Source organism: Archocentrus centrarchus, chromosome 22, assembly GCF_007364275.1.
Source record: "Archocentrus centrarchus isolate MPI-CPG fArcCen1 chromosome 22, fArcCen1, whole genome shotgun sequence".
NCBI classification, from domain to species: Eukaryota; Metazoa; Chordata; class Actinopteri; order Cichliformes; family Cichlidae; genus Archocentrus; species Archocentrus centrarchus.
In genome coordinates this window covers 17,735,101-17,753,471 of record NC_044367.1, presented here as the reverse complement: position 1 = coordinate 17,753,471, position 18,371 = coordinate 17,735,101, and the positions used below count along the sequence as shown (strand labels likewise).

Genomic DNA, 18,371 nt, shown 5'->3' with positions numbered 1-18,371 from the left:
GACTGGAGCTGGGGCTGACTGAAGGCGAGGGGAAGCGACTGGAGCTGGGGCTGACTGAAGGCGAGGGGGAGCGACTGGAGCTAGAGCTGACTGAAGGCGAGGGGGAGCGACTGGAGCTAGAGCTGACTGAAGGCGAGGGGGAGCGACTGGAGCTAGAGCTGACTGAAGGCGAGGGGGAGCGACTGGAGCTAGAGCTGACTGAAGGCGAGGGGCAGCGACTGGAGCTAGAGCTGACTGAAGGCGAGGGGGAGCGACTGGAGCTAGAGCTGACTGAAGGCGAGAGGGAGCGACTGGAGCTAGAGCTGACTGAAGGCGAGGGGGAGCGACTGGAGCTAGAGCTGACTGAGACCCTGCTGCTGCAGCTAACGCAGAAAACCGATGCGAAGGCTTGGGTCTGGCTGCCCCCACCCGCGGAACAGGTGCGGGTGCAGAGGTCAGCCCGTCCGTGGCTGCCCCCACCCGCGGAACAGGTGCGGGTGCAGGGGAAGATGGAGCTAAGGGAGCTGGAGCAGAGGGAGCTGGAGCTAACTGACGAGAGAGAGAAGCTACAGCTGACTGGGAACACGGTGACCGAGGAGGAGCTGGAGCCACAGCTGACTGGGAACACTGCGACCGAGGAGGAGCTGGAGCCACAGCTGACTGGGAACACTGCGACCGAGGAGGAGCTGGAGCCACAGCTGACTGGGAACACTGCGACTGAGAGCTAGGGAGAGCTGCGGCTGACTGGGAAGGCTGAGACTGAGCTGGCACGACAGCTGTCTGGGGAAACTGAGAATGAGCTGGCGCTACGGCTAACTGGGGAAACGGAGAATGAGCTGGCGCTACAGCTGACTGAGGCGAGAGTGACCGTCTCCGCGGCGTTATACCGCTCTGCTCCCGCGGCGATTCTCTCTGATGCTGCCGGGAGCTTGGTCTTCCTCCGTCAGCAGCAGGCAGTGGTGACGCGGAAGTGGTGGGAGGCCAGGGACCCCTGTGACCCAGGAATCGGAAAAATGACTCCTCTGGAGTCATTCCGGGCGCTGGCTCCAGGAAAACGTCTCTCCGCTTCCTCCGGTATCTCGTCCTCCGTGGCTGCGGCGACTGCTGAGGACAGGAGGGGCCAGCGAGCGGAGTGACAGGTGAGGGAGCGGCCGGCGCCAAAAACAGTCCGCCCACGCGGCAGACCTGCGGTTTAGGCGGGGGCGGTGAGCGGCGTCGCCGGGGACCGTTCAAAAAAGCTGGTCCCCCCAGCGCCAGGCGAGTGCCATTGTAGCGGCCGGAGCTTGCAGGGTCTTTAGTATGGTTGCGTCGTTCTGTCATGGCCGGGGAGGGAACGGACGAGGAAGGACTCACATGAAGGACTCCAGAAGCAAACATAACTAAAAAGGGGATTTATTTCAACGGGGGAAACACAAATACAAAAACCTTGGAAGGGAGGCACAGGGAGACGAAGGGCAGGCACAGGGAACACAGGAACATGCGGGCACAAAACATCAACGACGCAACAGAGAACAAAACAAAACTGAGGGCTTAAGTACACACTGGGTAATCAGGGCAAGAGGAAACAGCAGGGAACAACAGGTGAGGCAAATGAAACTAATTACACAGGGGAAGCAAAGCTGAACACAAAGCACAGGAAAACCAGACTGTCAAAATAAACAGGAAGTGACAAACCAAGGAACATACTGACTAAACACGGGGAACAGGCACAGACTCAGGACAGAGACGCAGACATATCACAACACTAGGAAATAAACTAACACAAAACGCTGGGCCAACGGCCCAGGACATGACAGTCACATTTTCCTTTATCTCTGTGAAGGCCAGGGTCTATTACATGTTGCACCCTGAAGGCTAAGCTGCCTTGCTGAAGCTGGTGACCTACATGGTGGTGCATCTGGGAGGACAACCCTGTTGAAACTGTCAGCATGCTGGAAAGTGTAGCTGACCTGTGGCTCAGCTGGCCTTGGCCTTGAACTGCATGTTTTGTCCCTTCTGCAAGTGGGAGGCTGGACTGCTTAGACCGTTTCCCTTGATTTTAATGTTTTGTCTAATAAATTATATTTAAAAATTCTCATGGGATGTCATCTTTTGCCCACAGTTGAGGCTGTTGGTCAGTCCTAGAGTCTGAATGTTAAACCAAAATCCCAATTATGATAAATTATTTCCATAAGGCCCACTACACTTGCACTGTAGTTTTGTTTTAAGATCTGATCAACTGCAAATGCTCAAAGCCCTACATATGTGCATATGTGTTTGTATGTTAACACACTCAACAGAGCAAGAGAGATCATCTGTCAGTTTGTCATTTTGACAAATTTAAAATTTTTCCTGACATTTCTACAAAATTAAGTGTCAGTTATGTTTTAATTTCATGTGTGGTATGCAAATATAACAGATGTAATAATGTTCTGAAATAATATATCTGTGTTTTAGAATAACTCATTTGACTGAAGGAATTTTTTTTTCTTTATTTGAAGACACTGAATATGCTGCTTGACATTTAGATCTGCACCCTGTACCACTCGTGGTCTAAATCCATGTGTCCATATTTTGTTCTATGTGGGGATTTGTGAGTGTGTATTCAAATCAATGTGTTTGTACTCTGATCCGTCTGTGGCAGCAGGAGCTAGTTCTGAGAGGAAAAAGTGAAAATACACTTTAATAATCACAATATGACACTTTGAATCAAAATAATCTATAGAAGGTATGTCTTTACATTTTTAAATAATTTTACTTGATTAATAAAGGACAATGAAGGCCATGGTGTGTGAGAACACAGTGGCATTATTAAATGCTAAGAAAAAATTAAGCTGCCCACATAGTCTGTATTTCATTTGCATTGTTTAGCATGTTTAGCAACATCATTTTGGACTTTCATGTGCAAAAAGGTAGACCTTTAGCAGTCCTATTGACTCCTGGCAGAAATATTTTATATCTAAATCTTAAAAACATAATAAATCATAAAAACAGATCTCTTAGCGCCCCCTTCTGGCAGATTTGTGTACATGCAGGGTGAGTCAAAAGGTCACATGAACTTGTTTCCTGTGTACAAACAAATTGTTAAGAGAGCGGTAGCAGTTAATGAGGCTGACCATCTAAGAGCACCAGCTTACTGTCTAGGATAGAGGTGGACCAGCCAAAAGCAGCCAGCTGACCAGCTGAGGATAGCGCCTAGCTGCTATAAACTCAGAGAGTGACATGGTCCAGTTTTGGATCTCAGCACTGCTTCAAGCCCATTAATCCCACTTCGTGGTGTCCCTCTCTGGTTGACATTTTGAATTACATAGGTACTTTACTCAGGTTTAATGTACATGTACTTTATTTATGTATTTTCATGTTTCATGTTGCTTTCAGCTTTGACTCCACTCTATTATGGATGCAATTATTTCACTTCATACTCCATACTGTTTATTTTAAAGCTATAGTTACTTATTATTTTGCAGGTTAATTGCATTATTATAAATCTGCTACTGAGCAATACATAAATAATTAAAATCCTCAACACCTGCATCCATGACCTGATAATTATGGTCCAGTAACATCATGTATATGATTGTGAAAAGTGTCATTCCACATAATGACTACATTTACTTTAGGTACTTTAAATATATTTTAACAACTTGTAAGTACCTTAACAACTATTAAGGTACTTAAGTCGGATTATAACTTTTACTTTAGGAAAAAATTTTTTTCCACTTTGCAAAACAGTCATCCAACACAAAATTATATTTAAATTCTTGTGCAGCTCCATTTTTCACTTACTAAATCTGCAATAGGACACAAGGCTGCACATGAACTTGAAAATCATGTTTCCTACATGCATCATCCATTTTCTTCAGCTTGTGCAATTTAGGGTTGGGGGTAACCCAGCTGTCACAGGATGTACAACCTAAACAAGTCACCACTCGCAGGGCTAACACAGACAGACAATCATTCGCACGCACATTGACACCTATAGCCAATTTAGAATCAACAATTAACCTAACTGCATGCATGTGATTGGACTGCGAAGAAGACAAAGTACCCAGATAGACCCCATGTAAGCACAGGGAGAACAATCTCCACACAGAAAGGCCTGAGGTGGTTTGTGGATTTGAACCCAGGACAGTGCTGATGTGCTACCTGCGCTTTCTACATCTGATTAAATATTCTGATTTCCTGTGGGTCCCCACCGCCCCACCATTTATAAAATTCTGGAAATGTCCCTGGTTAGAAGAAAACTAATGATGGCCATGAATAAGACTAAAGGCAGGGAGGTATCCATTAGATCTAAAGATAAGATTATTATAATAGCAATCGATACCACAAGATTTGTAACATTATAGTGTATATGTGAATGTATGTTACTGAAATGTTATAAGTCTGTTGATTGATCAGTAGTATTTCTTTCAATAAAGTGGTGTACAGCTGTTTTTAAGCCCTTGTTTAATGCCAAGTTGAAACAGCTGCGCCGGTCTAAGGAGCAGCACTCACCATTCTAGACAGGACTGTGATGGCTGTGGAGTCCTACAAGTTCCTGGGCACAATAATCTCCAAGGACCTGAAGTGGGACAGCAACATCAACTCCATCATCAAGAGGGCACAACAGATGATGTACTTTCTGTACCAGCTGAGGAAGTTCAACCTACCCAAAGAGCTGATGGTGCAGTTCTACACAGCCATCATAGAGTCCATCATCACCACATCCATCACAGTGTGGGGCAGCGCTAGCACAAAACATGACACCAAGAGACTGCAGCATATTATCAAGTCTGCAGAGAGGACCATCGGTGTAAAGCTGCCCACACTGCTGGACCTGCATCCCTCCAGAATCAGGAAGCGTGCAGAGAAAATCATCACTGACCCGTTTCACCCTGGCCATCACCTGTTTCGGTGCCTTCCATCAGGCCGACGTTTCAGCCATATGAAGACCCAAACGACCAGGCTACAGAGAAGCTTTTTTCCAACTTCCATTATTCTCATGAACAATTGAACACTACTGAACTGTTAATACTTGGGACACTTGCATATCAAAAATTACCTATTTAATTTATGTAAGGGCATACACAGGATTCTCACCTTTACTTCAATTTTTTATTTATATATTTTATATTTTCTATAGTTTTTATACTGCACAAACTGCACCTTTTTAAAATTACAAGGTAAATTGCACATGCTAAATGTTTTAAATGTTTTCTAGATTTACGGGTATGAATGTGTGTGTAAGGAGAGAGTGAGCTGTGTGAATAAGATTGTTTTTACTGTATTTTTCGTGCACTGCGAGCGTAACCAAAAACAAATTCCTTGTTTGTGTGAGCGATACTTGGTCAATAAAGCCTGATTCTGATTCTGATTCAGCTGTTTTTTATATTACCACCTTCTAGATAATTCTCATATAAATTAATGAACAAATCAGTCCAGAAACCATTGTAGCCTTGCCTCTCTAACTTTATCTCCAAAAAGCTCAGCCTGAGCTGTCTCTCTGATGTATGCATTTCTAATTCTGTCCATCCTAATTACTCCCAATCCACCTCCAGATCCAGCTCCTCTCTTTTTGTTAGTGCCACTGTCTCTAAACCATACATCACAACAGGTCTCACTTTCATCTTTTTTTTTTAATAGTATATTTTTATTAAGTGCAATATCCATTGTAAATATTAATCAAAGTGAAATTAAGGGCAAAAGGACACACAGTAGGCTGTGATGTCATTAAGTACGCGCTGCCTCCTCCGGTCCTTGGAAGTCTGGACTCCCCAGTGAATTTACCGAGTCTGAACTACAGAAACGCCCGTGTGCCATTTTCATCATGGGAAGACAAAACTTCCGCAAAGTAACTCGGAACGCTACTACGCGTTTAATGTAACCATCTAAATGACGTCAGAGTCGCTTAATTTATCCGCTCTTCGATTGGACGGTGTGTGTTTACGTAGCAACGGTCCGGAAGATGTCGCTCGGGCCAGTCCTAAAAAACTTCCGCCTTAAGTTGTAGAGAAAACACAGCAGCTAAAAAGGCTATCGACGGTGTAACCGGCCCATTTAAGAAGTCAGACGAAAGGTAGATACCTGTACACATTTTTGACACATAATGTAACTTACGCGTCTGTCCTAAAGCAGCTTGTTGGCGTGTTTCAGCGCTTCAAAAAGTATAAATTTACAATTTACTGGAGCTAGCACGGAAGCGCCGCTCTTCACTGCTAGCAGTTCGCCACCATCGCTATGCTCGGCCATAGGCCTCAAATGGATATCTTTACTGGTAGATCACGATAAATGTAACGCTGTATCCATCCATTTGTTGTTCTGGCTCTTGATTTCAACAGTCTTAAATAAAATAGCGAACACAATTTAACGTCTAGTTAAATTGTAACATCTGCTTAGCTAGCCACGTCCAGTTAGCCGAGTATCTAATACCTTTATATATCCAGTAACCTGCTGAAGTGGTCGGATTAGCCTGCCGGTTAGCAGCCATCATCGTTTGGTTGAAAAAAGGTAATGTTAGTCTACTTTATGTCTTTGAAGACATTTTAAGTCTTTTTTGAACAGGTAATGAAAGCGGCAAGTATTTCACCAGCCAATCCCAGTACCCCAAATGCTATTTAGGAAGCTAATGTCTGAGCCACATCTCTGAACTTTTTTTTTTTTAAACGTCAGTCATGTCTTTTGGCCTTTTACATATTCTTACGTGAGTAAGTCAAAGCAATTAGGGAAGGGGTGGCGTCTTGCTAATAGCAAGCTTTTGTTAATTCTACTGTGTAGTAAGTGTCATGTATTTACACTTGTGTTTGGTCATTGAAGGTTTGCTGTCATCAGCTAGGTAACTGTGCCACTCCCCTTCTCCAGGCTCACAAAAGTTCAGTGTTTTCTTTTTGGCTGACCATTATAGCATAGCCTGGTTAAACAGTACTGGGAGGCATTACAGAATATATGCTAGCTGTTAATAAACTAGAAATTGCAGTACATTAATGCCACATACAAATAGAGGTTATAAGGATGGTATCATACAAATTTTTTATGCTATAGTTTCTCTGAGTGTTGACTGTAGATTTATTTTATAAACCTGGTGTTTTTCTATGACTAAAGAACCTAGCTGCGTCATTAACACTGTTTTACTGTCTCTTTTTTTCCCCTCCAGGTTCTTGGGTGGTTTTCAGTGTGTGTGTGTGTGTGAGTGTGACTGGCTGAGTGTATGTGTGAGTGTATGTGAGCTGCAGTTTATTCCTCACTGTTTCAACCAGAACTGCTCCTCCCTGGAGGATGACAATGGAGGAGATGAAGAATGAAGCGGAGACAAACTCCATGGTATCCATGACGCTGTACGCTGTGATGTATCCAGTTTTCAATGAGGTAAAATGGGGAATGTTGGTGAAAGGAGCTTTTGTGTGACACAACTAAAAAAAGAAACATGAAGAGGGCACTTCCAGGCAAACATTAGCATGTTTGTATGAAAATGCAGAGACTCACTGATTTTGACAGTTTATCCATGTATCAACTAATTGTAATATATGAGTTAATATAACAGAAACAAAAATGAAAATACAGTGCTGTGAAAAAGTATTTGCCCCCTTCCTGATTTCTTTTTTTTTTCATATCTGTCACACTATTTCATATTATCAAACAAATTTATAATAACAGAGAAAGATATCCTGAGCAAATACAAAATGTAGTTTTTAAATGATGATCTAATTTATTAAGGGGAAAAAAAGCTGTCCAAACCTACGTGGCTCTATGTGATAAAGTAATTGCCCATATTCTTAATTCATGAAGTCACTGTGATTAACCACACTTTTTGGAAAGTCGGGTTTAATTTCACTAGTCTTACCCAGGCCTGATTACTGCCGGAGCTGTTAAATCAAGAAATCACTTAAGTAGAACCTGTCTGACAAAGTGAAGCAGGCTAAAAGGTCTCAAAAAGCAACACATCCTGCCATGATCTAAAGAAACAGCTGAGAAAAAAGGTCACTGACATCTATCAGTCTGGAAAGGGTTACAAATCCATTTCTAGTAAAAGGCGAAAGACCCATGTGCCATGAAGAGAAGCCAGAAAACGCGTCAGAGCCATTTCTAAGGCTTTGGGACTCCAGTGAACCACGATGAGAGCCATTATCCACAAATGGAGAACTTGGAACAGTGGTGAACCTTCCCAGGAATGGCCAGACTGCCAAAATTATTCCAAGAGCACATCAATGACTCATCCAGGAGATCACAAAAGAACCCAGAACAACAAATAAGGAACTGCAGGCCTCAATTGCCTCAGTTAAGGTCAGTGTTCACGATTCAATGATAAGAAACAGACCGGGCAAAAATGACATCCGCGTGAGAAAACTACCGCTGACCAAAAAGAACACAAAGACTCGACTCACATTTGCCAACAAACATCTTGATGATCCCCAATTGGTAAAATATTTTGTGGACTGACGAGACAAAAGCTGAACTTTTTGGAAGGCTTGTGTCCTGTTATATCTGGCGTAAAACTAACACAGCATTTTATAAAAAGAACAACATAGCAACAGTCAAACGTGGTGGTGGTAGTGTGATGGTCTGGGGCTGCTTTACTGCTTCAGGACCTGGAAGACTTGCTGTAACTGATAGAACCATGAATCCTGAAGGAGAATGTCTGACCATTCTCCCTGAAGCTCAAGCACACTTGGGTTATGCAGCAGGACAGTAATCCTAAACACACCAGCAAGTCCACCTCTGAAAGGCAAAATGTCTGGACATAAATCTGATCAAGATGCTTTGGCATGACCTTAAAAGGCCATTCGTGCTCAAACCCTTTTGCAAAGAAGAGTGGTCCAGAATTCCTCCACAGCAACGTGAAAGACTCATTGCCAGTTATCACAAACGCTTCGCAGTTCTTGCTACCAGGGGTGGCACTACCAGTTATTAGGTTTAGGGGACAGTTGTTTTTTCACATAGAACCAGGTAGGTTTCGATAACCTTTAACGTAATTAATGAAATCATCATTTAAAAATTACATTTTGGATTTACTTGAGTAATCTTTGTCTAATATTTAAAAAATTATGATCTGAAACATGTAAGTGTGACAAATATACTAAATAAATAAATAGAAATTCAGGAAATGGGGCAAATACTTTTACAAAGCACTGTATATGCCTTGTCATTTACATATTTTTAGACTGATAAAATGTATTTCTTTGATAACCTGGAGTGCAGCTAGAGTGTCTGTATCAAGTGTCTGTGAAAGGATAGTGATTTTGTGCTGAACTAGAATTTCTCAAATCAGAGACCAGTCTCTGTGTTATTTTCTCAGTAAAAATTGGCACACTGCTGCATTTTAAACCCACAGTATCTAGTCGGACATTAGATGACACAATGGTAGGGCTGGGCGATGAAACAAAGATCATTATCATGAAATGGCCTTTCTTTGATAGAAGTATGAGATATGAGCAATTCAAATGTAGAACTCATTCCATCCATGTTTTGACAGACAACATGAAAGGCCAGTGACAATGAGGATAATGCTGCGTCAAAACAGTCATGGTTAGAATAGAGTTAGAGCATTAGGTTAGGTCAGTGTTTCTCAAACTGTGGGGTGGGGCGCAACCAACCTGGGAGAAAAGTCATGTGGAACAAATGTTGAACATCGGATTAATTCTCATGGCGGAAGAAGGAAACAGTAGCCAATACGTTACACATCGACCTGCCAAACTCTCCACAGTTCACTCTCCAGTGAACTGATCAAACAGTTACCAAAGAGGGACAAATGCATGACATAATTATACTCATTTTATGCTTTTCACACTTAAATAGCTTTGTGTATGAAAACACCAGACTGTATCAAAATCAAATTTTATGTAAACATGAAATCTTTATTTAGGATGGAAAAATGTGTGCACATGACCAGTGATGGCCCCGGGATGTCCAGATTTGGCGTTGACGCTTTTTTTTTTTTTTCCCCTCTTTAGCTGGAGAGGATCAACCTATCAGCAGCTCAGACTCTCAGAGCAGCCTTCATAAAGGTAGGACTGTGTATCATGCGTCATGACCTGAGACATAAAGCAACATTTACACCTTCAAAACCTAGGTTTGCATTCCAGTTCTCTGACACACTGCAAATGTATTTACTTTTTATCTGATGCCCTCACTGACAATGAGTTTATTGTTTGGATACCATAACAGGGAGCATGTATTCTCTTTGACTGGAATCTTAACAAGGACAGCCCTAAAGTGTGTCGGATGTAAACATACACTATATTGCTGAAAGTATTTACTCAACCATCCAAATCATTGCAGTCAGGTGTTTCAATCACTTCCATGGCCACAGGTGTAAAAACCAAGCACCTCGGCACGCAGACTGCTTCTGCAAACATTTGTGAAAGAATGGGTCGCTCTCAGGAGCTCAGTGAATTCCAGCGTGATACCGTGATGGGATGCCACCTGTGCAGTCGTGAAATTTCCTCGCAACTAAATATTACACAGTCAGCTGTTAGTGGTATTTCAACAAAGTGGAAGTTGGGATTGACAGCAACTCAGCCACAAAGAAAAAGATGACAGCCTGTGGTCAGTGGATGCTAAAGCGCATTGCGCGCAGAGGTCGCCAACTTTCTGCAGCGTCAGTTGCTACAGACCTCCAAACTTCATGTGGCCTTCATATTAGCTCAAGAACAGTGCATAGAGAGCTTCATGGAATGGGTTTTCATGGCCAAGCAGCTGCATCCAAGCATTACTTCACCAAGCACAATGCAAACATCGGATGCAGTGATGTAAAGCATGCCACCACTGGACTCTGGAGTAGTGAAGACGTGTTCTCTGGAGTTACGGATCGTGCCTCTCCATCTGGCAATCCGATCGCTGAGTTGGGGTTTGGCGGTTGCTAGGAGAACGGTACTTGTCTAACTGCTTTGTGCCAAGTGTAAAGTTTGTTGGAGGGCGGATTATGGTGGGGAGTTGTTTTTCAGGAGTTGGGCTCAGCCCCTGAGTTCTAGTGAAAGGAACTCTTAAAGGGGACATATCATGCTTTTAAATCCTTCCTTTTCATACATTCACTTGTGGTCTATATAAAGTAGAACTGCAGTGCTTTGATCTGAATTCCTCGTTATTGCAGCTCCACAGACCCCTCATTTAGCCCTGTTCTGTGGCGCATCTTAGAGCAACTTGTTTTGGTGTGGTCTTTTTAAATGAGAATGAGACATTTCACGCCCTGCCCCCTCTCCAGGTCGCAGAGCATTCCATTCCACCCGTTTGACCATTTTTGTAGTTTGATAGCAGTGATACGATTAGATACCGGCAGAGAAACAAGGAGGACTTTCCTCACTGATGTGGGTACATTTCCGAGGAAAATAAAATTTAACCAGGCACTTCAAAGAGGCTCTGATTCCGGGAGCGATGTAAGGACTCGTGTGGGTTAATACACCCAACAACCGAACATTTTGACTTGTCTACTTGCAACTTCACCATAACTGAACTTGGACTACAAAAAATTGCTGCAAGAAAAAAAAATGGCAGATTCACGAGATTGGTTAGCCGGAAGTCCCTGACCTTGTTTAGCGGTTCCACAGCAAATACTGTGACATTATAGACAAGAAAATGTAATAGAGAATAGAGAAAACTGAACAGACTGAAAAATATGACCCAGAAAGAATATAAAGATATCTACGCAGCAGTGGGGGAGAATAAATTTGAAATTTTCTGCACTCCTAGACACTCAAAGTACACAAAAAAAAATGTATTTAAGGGCAAAAAAGTGGATTTTGCACGATATGTCCCCTTTAATGCTTCAGCATACCAAGACATTTTGGACAATTACATGCTCTCAACTTTGTGGGAACAGTTTGGGGATGGCCAGCATGACTGAGCACCAGTGCACCAAGCAAGGTCCATAAAGACATGGGTGAGCGAGTTTAGTGTGGAAGAACAAAAGAGCACAGAATCCTGACCTCAACCCAACAGAACACCTTTGGGATGAATTAGAGCTGAGACTGTGAGCCAGGCCTTCTCGTCCAACATCAGTGTCTGACCTCATAAATGTGCTTCTGGAAGAATGTCTTTTTAATGACCACTAGGGGGTGATGCCCGTAGTTGCAAAAGGATCCACTCCAATCGAAGTCTGTGGTAAAATGGCCTTTGGAGTTGATTTTCCTGATGAGTGCATGGGTTCAGTCACTCGTTGCAGGTCATAGTGAATAAAATATAAAGTTAGTTTTATACATTTTCATTCTAATTTTTAAAAATGAGGATTATCGAGGGAATGCTTTTTGGCTAAGGACACGTTTTATAGTTGTAACTGAAGTAGTCAAACTGGCAGTGTGATTATTTGATTGATGATATATCAGGTCTGTTTTTTATATCCACTGAGGTGTTTTTATCTGTTGCACTTTGTGTGGCAGGATTATTCAAAATCTATTGGATTTGTTAGATTTTCACTCCACTAACTTTTAATGTCATAGGATTGAGTATTTTTCTCATTAGTGATGTTGCTTCATTCACATCCATCCATCCACCTTTTCCTGAAAAAAATCCCATATTGTAAAACAACATACATTTACATTTTTTTGATACTTTTTTAAACATCTTTATTTATTTTACTTTTAACTTTTGAAAAATCTATGAACTATAAAATGATTTCACATAATGTTTTGGTTGGTTTTCCGCTCTCACCTTTTATTATTATCAGTTAGCAGTATTTAGGTTTTTGATGTTCATTAAACTTGAGCACCTCAGTTTTGGTGCTTGATGTTTAAATTAATTAACTCAGCAGGTATTAATAGAACATCAGATGTGCAAATATTCACACTTGTGCAGTGATTGTGACACCAGCCTGCAGTGATCAGATGAGTTTTTGGTAATGTCAGTACAACTTTCTGATTGCACTGGGATAATAGAAGCACAGTGGCCAGCCATAGATTGCCTCGATGCTGCTGCTGTGTGTGTGTGTGTGTGTGTGTGTGTGTCTAATTAAAATATTAATGGAGGAGAAACAGAGATGTGATCACCTTACAACTGTTTTACTTTGACATTTGTGGGTCTTTTGTTTGCTTGTCTCTCTGCCCCCCCCCCGCTCCTTCCTGCCTGGTGTATTGGGGGGGGGTTGAATTATTCAGGGGGAGAGCTTTTGTACATCTGAACTGCTCTCAGGGGACACCTGGCATTCAATAAATTTCTGTGCACTTTCAGCTAAGCCCCCTTCTGCTTTTATTGGAGAAGACAAACTGAGGTGCTTGTTTTTCTTCCTTACCTCACATTCATGATTCTCCTCTTCTGTCAGGCGGAGAGGGAGAACCCTGGCCTCACTCAGGACATCATAATGAAGATCTTGGAGAAGAAGAACGTCCAAATCAACTTCACTGAATCCCTACTGCGCATGGCAGCTGATGATGTGGAAGGTGAGTAGAGAGCACAGTGAGCCATTTTCACACACACTCTGCAGGCCTTAAATGTTCTGTGTCACCTCGTGGATGTGCTACATTCTCAGATAGGCTTTGTTGTCACATTGTACAGAGAATTCTCAGCGAGTCTCTCTCTCTCTCTTTCTGTCTCACACACACACACACACACACACAGACACAGTTGTTGGTCCTACCTCCTGTGGGCTCTCCCAAAGCAAATGGTATTTGCAGTAGTGAGTGTGTGTCTGATGCTTGCTTTAATGCAGGACACCTGCATTAAAGCAAGCAGGACACCTGCATTAAAGCAAGCATAGTGCCAACCACATTCCTCCCACACTGTTGGAAGTTTATGTGTGGAAATGGCTTTATTCTGAAAATGATGCCTGCAGGATGCACCTGAGGGTTAAAACATAGTTGATAGTTTCTGCTAAATAATCTAATATAATCAAAGAATTATTTTACCATCACATCTCTAGTTGGAAAATTAAAAGTAGCATTAATGCTTTTTTAGTTAGCTCAGATTACTGAATTACATAGTCAAATAAAATATACCAAATATATCTGACTCACACCTTCTTGCCTGTATTCACTTCTCTAGGTTTTTTGGTTTAGCAGCTTATATAAACATTAGGGCTGCAGCTTTTCATCATTTTAGTAATCGAGTATTCGATTGATCAAGTAATCGGATAAGAAATACTTTTGTCTTATTAATGAACACTAACAAATATTCAAAAGAGGAAAAAACAGGTCCTTTAAAATGAGCTGCTTGTTGGTTTTTGTTTTAGAAATTGCAGCATTTTTAATAGTTTAGCTGCATGCAACATCTGTCAAAAACCCTAAACCCTTTAAATGTATTTTTTTACTATATTAAAATAATATTAAATAATAATAAAATGGTTTGAAGGATGTCCATTGTTGCTGATGAAACCTGGACTTGATTATTCTCCATACCAAGACATTATGCAGAGAGAAACTCCTGGAGGTCAAGGTTATATGAAAAATTAAAATTTAATAATTATGTGACAAACAGGGTTAATACAGTGTGACGGGCATATTTTGCCCCACTAGGCAGTGCTCATGTTAAATATTAATTTCTTTTATATATTTTATTTTTATGAGAAGAAAAGGTTTCTGAGATGATGTGCTAGTGATGATATTTTCATGCATCTAATTGTGCTAATGCTAGTGCAAGTACACACCCATGTTGTTTTCTGATCCAGCCTCTCACTGGATGCTTCTGTCAAGCCTCTAAATGACTGAGTCTCTGTGGGTGTGCTACACACTTTTTTTTCTTTTTCTGCACAGAGTTCATGATTGACCGGCCTGAGCAGGAGTTCCAGGACCTAAATGAGAAGGCCAGAGCTCTTAAACACATCCTCAGCAAAATCCCAGATGAGATCAATGACAGAGTACGCTTCCTACAAACTATCAAGTGAGTGCGAGCAACAAACACACTCTAGGGTTTCCGCCAGCTTTGCAAGCCGTAGGGCCTGTGCGCCATGATTTTCTTTTGTTTTTAGGCAAAAGCTGTTTTGCATGACCTCTTTACACATAAAAAAAAAAACTTGTAAGCACTATATTATCCGTCCACAAAGATATGTAAATCATTCATTGCTGCTCTATCTTTTATACTTTTATCTTTGTGATGTATCCCTCCCTGTCTCGCGCCTTTCTCCTCCAGTGAACAGATTTGCACATATGTGCTTCATTCTGTCTCAGGCATCACACAATTAGACATTTTCATTATAGCAGGTTCATTATACTACATTAGTCCTGTGCCACATTATTTTTAAAACACACACACTCCCCTTTGAACTGTGTTATGTTTACTACTCCACGGTTTTCTGCTTGCTGTTTAATTTCATCTTTACTGGAGAGGTGCAACTGTTTTTCTACATTTGAGTAACTATTTTGGGAATATTGCAGTCAAATGTGGTTTTACACAATGTTTCTGTTACAACAGTCACATTAACAGGTCAGAATTTACCAGTATCTATAAAAGAAGTTGATCACTATTACAGTGTTTGTTTGGTTTTATGCTATAATAGTTGCAGAGATTATTCACAGGTGGATACAAGTACCAAAAATTGGTACCTATACTCTTTTATGATAACTTTTGTGATAAAGCTCTTTAGCTGTAAAAAACTTCACTTTTGTTGGATGGACACTTTACACTTTTACTATGACCCTCAAAAATCCTTTTCCAGTATTGAACTTCTATAGTAAAACAGCCAAATTAAAAGGTAGAATAATGTGAGCAACACTGCCATTATTACAATCCCGAGTTCACTGTGATATTCGTTAAAAAGCAGGATTACAGGGCACTTTTTAGATGATCTAGGAAGAGTTTAATTGTGTTGTATTTATATTTGTTAAAAATAACAATGATAAAAATAGAGCTGGGAAAAGCTCATAGTTGACCTATAAGAGTGCTTAGGGAATGTTAATTTGGCATTGTCTGTGTTGGAAAATTGTAGATAATTGCAGATATCCCACCTACAGTAGGCAGCATGGTGGCGTGGTGGTTAGCACTGCTTCCTCACAGCTAGAATCCACCTTGGCTCTTTCTGCGTGGAGTTTGCATGTTTCCCCCCGTGTACCGTGGGTTTCCTCCGGGTACTCCAGTTTCCTCCCACAGTCCAAAGACATGCAGTTACTGGGGTTAGTTTAATTGGTGATTCTAAATTGCCCATAGGGTGTGAATGGTTGTCTGTCTCTCTGTGTTAGCCCTGCGACAGGCTGGTGAGCTGTACAGGGTGTACCCTGCCTCTCGCCCTATGACAGCTGGGATAGACTCCAGCCCCCCACCACCCACCTCCCGCAACCCTGAACAGGCTAAGCGGAAGAAAGAAGACGGATGCATCAGAAATATATGGGAGGAGGGGTTCAGACAGAGCTTGATTCCTGTTTCATCCTAAAACTTATTGGTTGAGTTTGTGTTGAAGTACAGTGTTCTCACTGGTGTTTCCTTCTCTTCACAGAGACATAGCCAGCGCCATAAAAGAGCTCCTGGACACAGTCAACAACGTCATTAAGAAATATCAGTACCAGAATCGCAGAGTGAGTAGCAAATACACCACAAATACTGCCTCTTGAATTGTTTCACATTTTTCCCTTGTTTCTAATGTTTTGTGCTTTATTATCTGCTTGCCAAGGCCCTGGAACACCAGAAAAAGGAGTTTGTGAAATACTCCAAAAGTTTCAGTGATACCCTCAAAACATACTTCAAAGATGGAAAGTAAGTGTAGCACCACACCCTGTTTATTAAAGATAGGGTTCTATTAAAGGGCTGGGGAGCTTTTCCAACTACTTGTTCACCCTGTAGCCTCATCCTTGTAACTCTTTCTTTGTTCACAGGGCAATAAATGTCTTCATCAGTGCAAACCGACTCATCCACCAAACCAACCTCATACTGCAGACCTTCAAAACCGTGGCCTAGCCTCTCCCCATCCCCCCACCCTTGCCCGAGAGACCACAGTGGCCCCCCGTTCTGTGGGGAGCAACTGTGAGTTTGTTGGAAGTTTGAAGAGCACCTCGCCCATATATGTAAATTAGAGTTGATTTTAGGGTTGGGGTCGATGTCATTGGAGTCGAGATTCTAGATTCCAGTTCAAGAGACTGAAAAGTGCCATTTGTTTTTTCAATGAGGATTTTCCAGTCTTGAAGTGGAACTGAATAGGGGCCCAAAGTTTTGGTTAATTGATTTTATTTGGACAGTTTTAATTTATAACCTAGATCTTGTTTGGGAGGTGGTGAGGCAAGGTGTTAAAGACTAATTGCCATTTTTCTAATATATTCATGTTGATCATTTTACTTTTAGCTTTTCAGTCATGGCTACACAACTGAGACTACATCCAGTAGAGATGAGTCTCAGTTGTCTATACCGGTTTTCTCTTCTCGCCTCCTATTTGTGTCATTTTTGCCACGGGTTGTATGGATTGACAGAAGCACCTGACTGCAAGTCAAACAGTCGCGAGGAGAGAAAGCAGTGTTGGACATTTGAGAGGCAGATTTCGTTTCTCTTTCTTATCAGAAGACAGAAAGCCAAAAGACTTCGAGCACAGTGTGCGCCTTACCAAGTCCTGTAACATTCCCTCCTCTCACGAGTGTAATGAAGTGGAGCCAGTCCCTGCTGTTGGGGGATGTAGAAAGAAATGAAAGTTCTGTATTTAACTGGTTGCAAATGTTCAATAAATAGTTTCCAAATGATGATGCTTTTTATCTGTCTCTGTGTCCAGTATTTGTGGGGTGACTTCTTTTTACTTAGTCATTGTGAGTTTGAGACGATTCTCTTTGCAGTAGTGTGGTCTAAAAAGATACACTGCTCAAAAAAAATGAAACACTTAGAAAACACATCAGATCTCAATGGGGGAAAAAATCGTGGTGAAATCTATACTGATAGGGACTGGGTAATGTGTTAGGAATGTAAGGGTGCCACATTGTTTGATGGAAATGAAAATTTTTAACCAATTCAAAGACACCCTGAAAATCAAAGTGAAAAAATAATGCAGCAGGCTAGTCCATTCTGCTGAAAATTCATTACAGCAACTCAAAAGGGTAATCTCTAGTTTGTATGCCCCCCCACGTACTTTTATGTAAGCCTGACAATGTTGGGGCATGCTCATAATGAGATGACAGTGTACTGGGGATCTCCCAGATCTAGACCAGGGCATCACTGAGCTCCTGGACAGTCTGAGGTGTTGGATGGACCCAAACATAACGTGCCAGAGGTGTTCTACTGGATTTAGGTCAGGTGAGCTTGGGGGCCAGTCAATAGTATCAATTCCTCCATCTTCAGGAACTTACTGCATACTCTTGCCACATGAGCCTCGCCATTGCCATTGACCAGGAGGAGCCCAAGACCCACTGCACCAGCATAGGGTCTGACAATGGGTCTAAGGATTTCATCACGATACCTAATGGCAGTCAGGGTGCCGTTGCCTAGCCTGTAGAAGTCTGTGCATCCCTCCATGGATATGCCTCCCCAGACCATCACTGACTCACCACCAAACTGGTCATGCTGAACGATGTTATAGGCAGCATCACATTCTCCACAGCTTCTCCAGA

General features: G+C 42.0%; 1 protein-coding gene across 2 annotated transcripts; it reads left to right on the top strand.

The window, feature by feature from the left end:
• The first annotated feature begins 5,860 nt into the window (after positions 1-5,860).
• LOC115772832 (programmed cell death protein 10) lies at positions 5,861-17,523 on the top strand. 2 transcript variants are annotated; one of them, XM_030719237.1, is made up of 8 exons: positions 5,861-6,016; positions 7,091-7,302; positions 9,885-9,938; positions 13,184-13,301; positions 14,610-14,736; positions 16,286-16,364; positions 16,460-16,542; positions 16,662-16,743. In XM_030719237.1, exons 2-8 carry the CDS (start codon positions 7,213-7,215, stop codon positions 16,741-16,743), a joined length of 633 nt encoding a protein of 210 aa, XP_030575097.1. In that variant the 5' UTR covers positions 5,861-6,016; positions 7,091-7,212. The 2 variants fall into 2 exon arrangements, with proteins under 2 accessions (XP_030575097.1, XP_030575098.1); XM_030719238.1 differs by lacking the exon at positions 5,861-6,016 and having other exon boundaries at positions 7,213-7,302; positions 16,662-17,523.
• The last annotated feature ends 848 nt before the right edge of the window (positions 17,524-18,371 follow it).

Coding starts and splice junctions, on each gene's coding strand:
- LOC115772832 (XM_030719238.1), top strand. CDS start 7,213: ATGACAATGGAGGAGATGAAGAATGAAGCGGAGACAAACTCCATGGTA. Junction 13,302..14,609: donor GGCAGCTGATGATGTGGAAG/GTGAGTAGAGAG, acceptor TTTTCTGCACAG/AGTTCATGATTGACCGGCCT. Junction 16,365..16,459: donor ATCAGTACCAGAATCGCAGA/GTGAGTAGCAAA, acceptor CTGCTTGCCAAG/GCCCTGGAACACCAGAAAAA.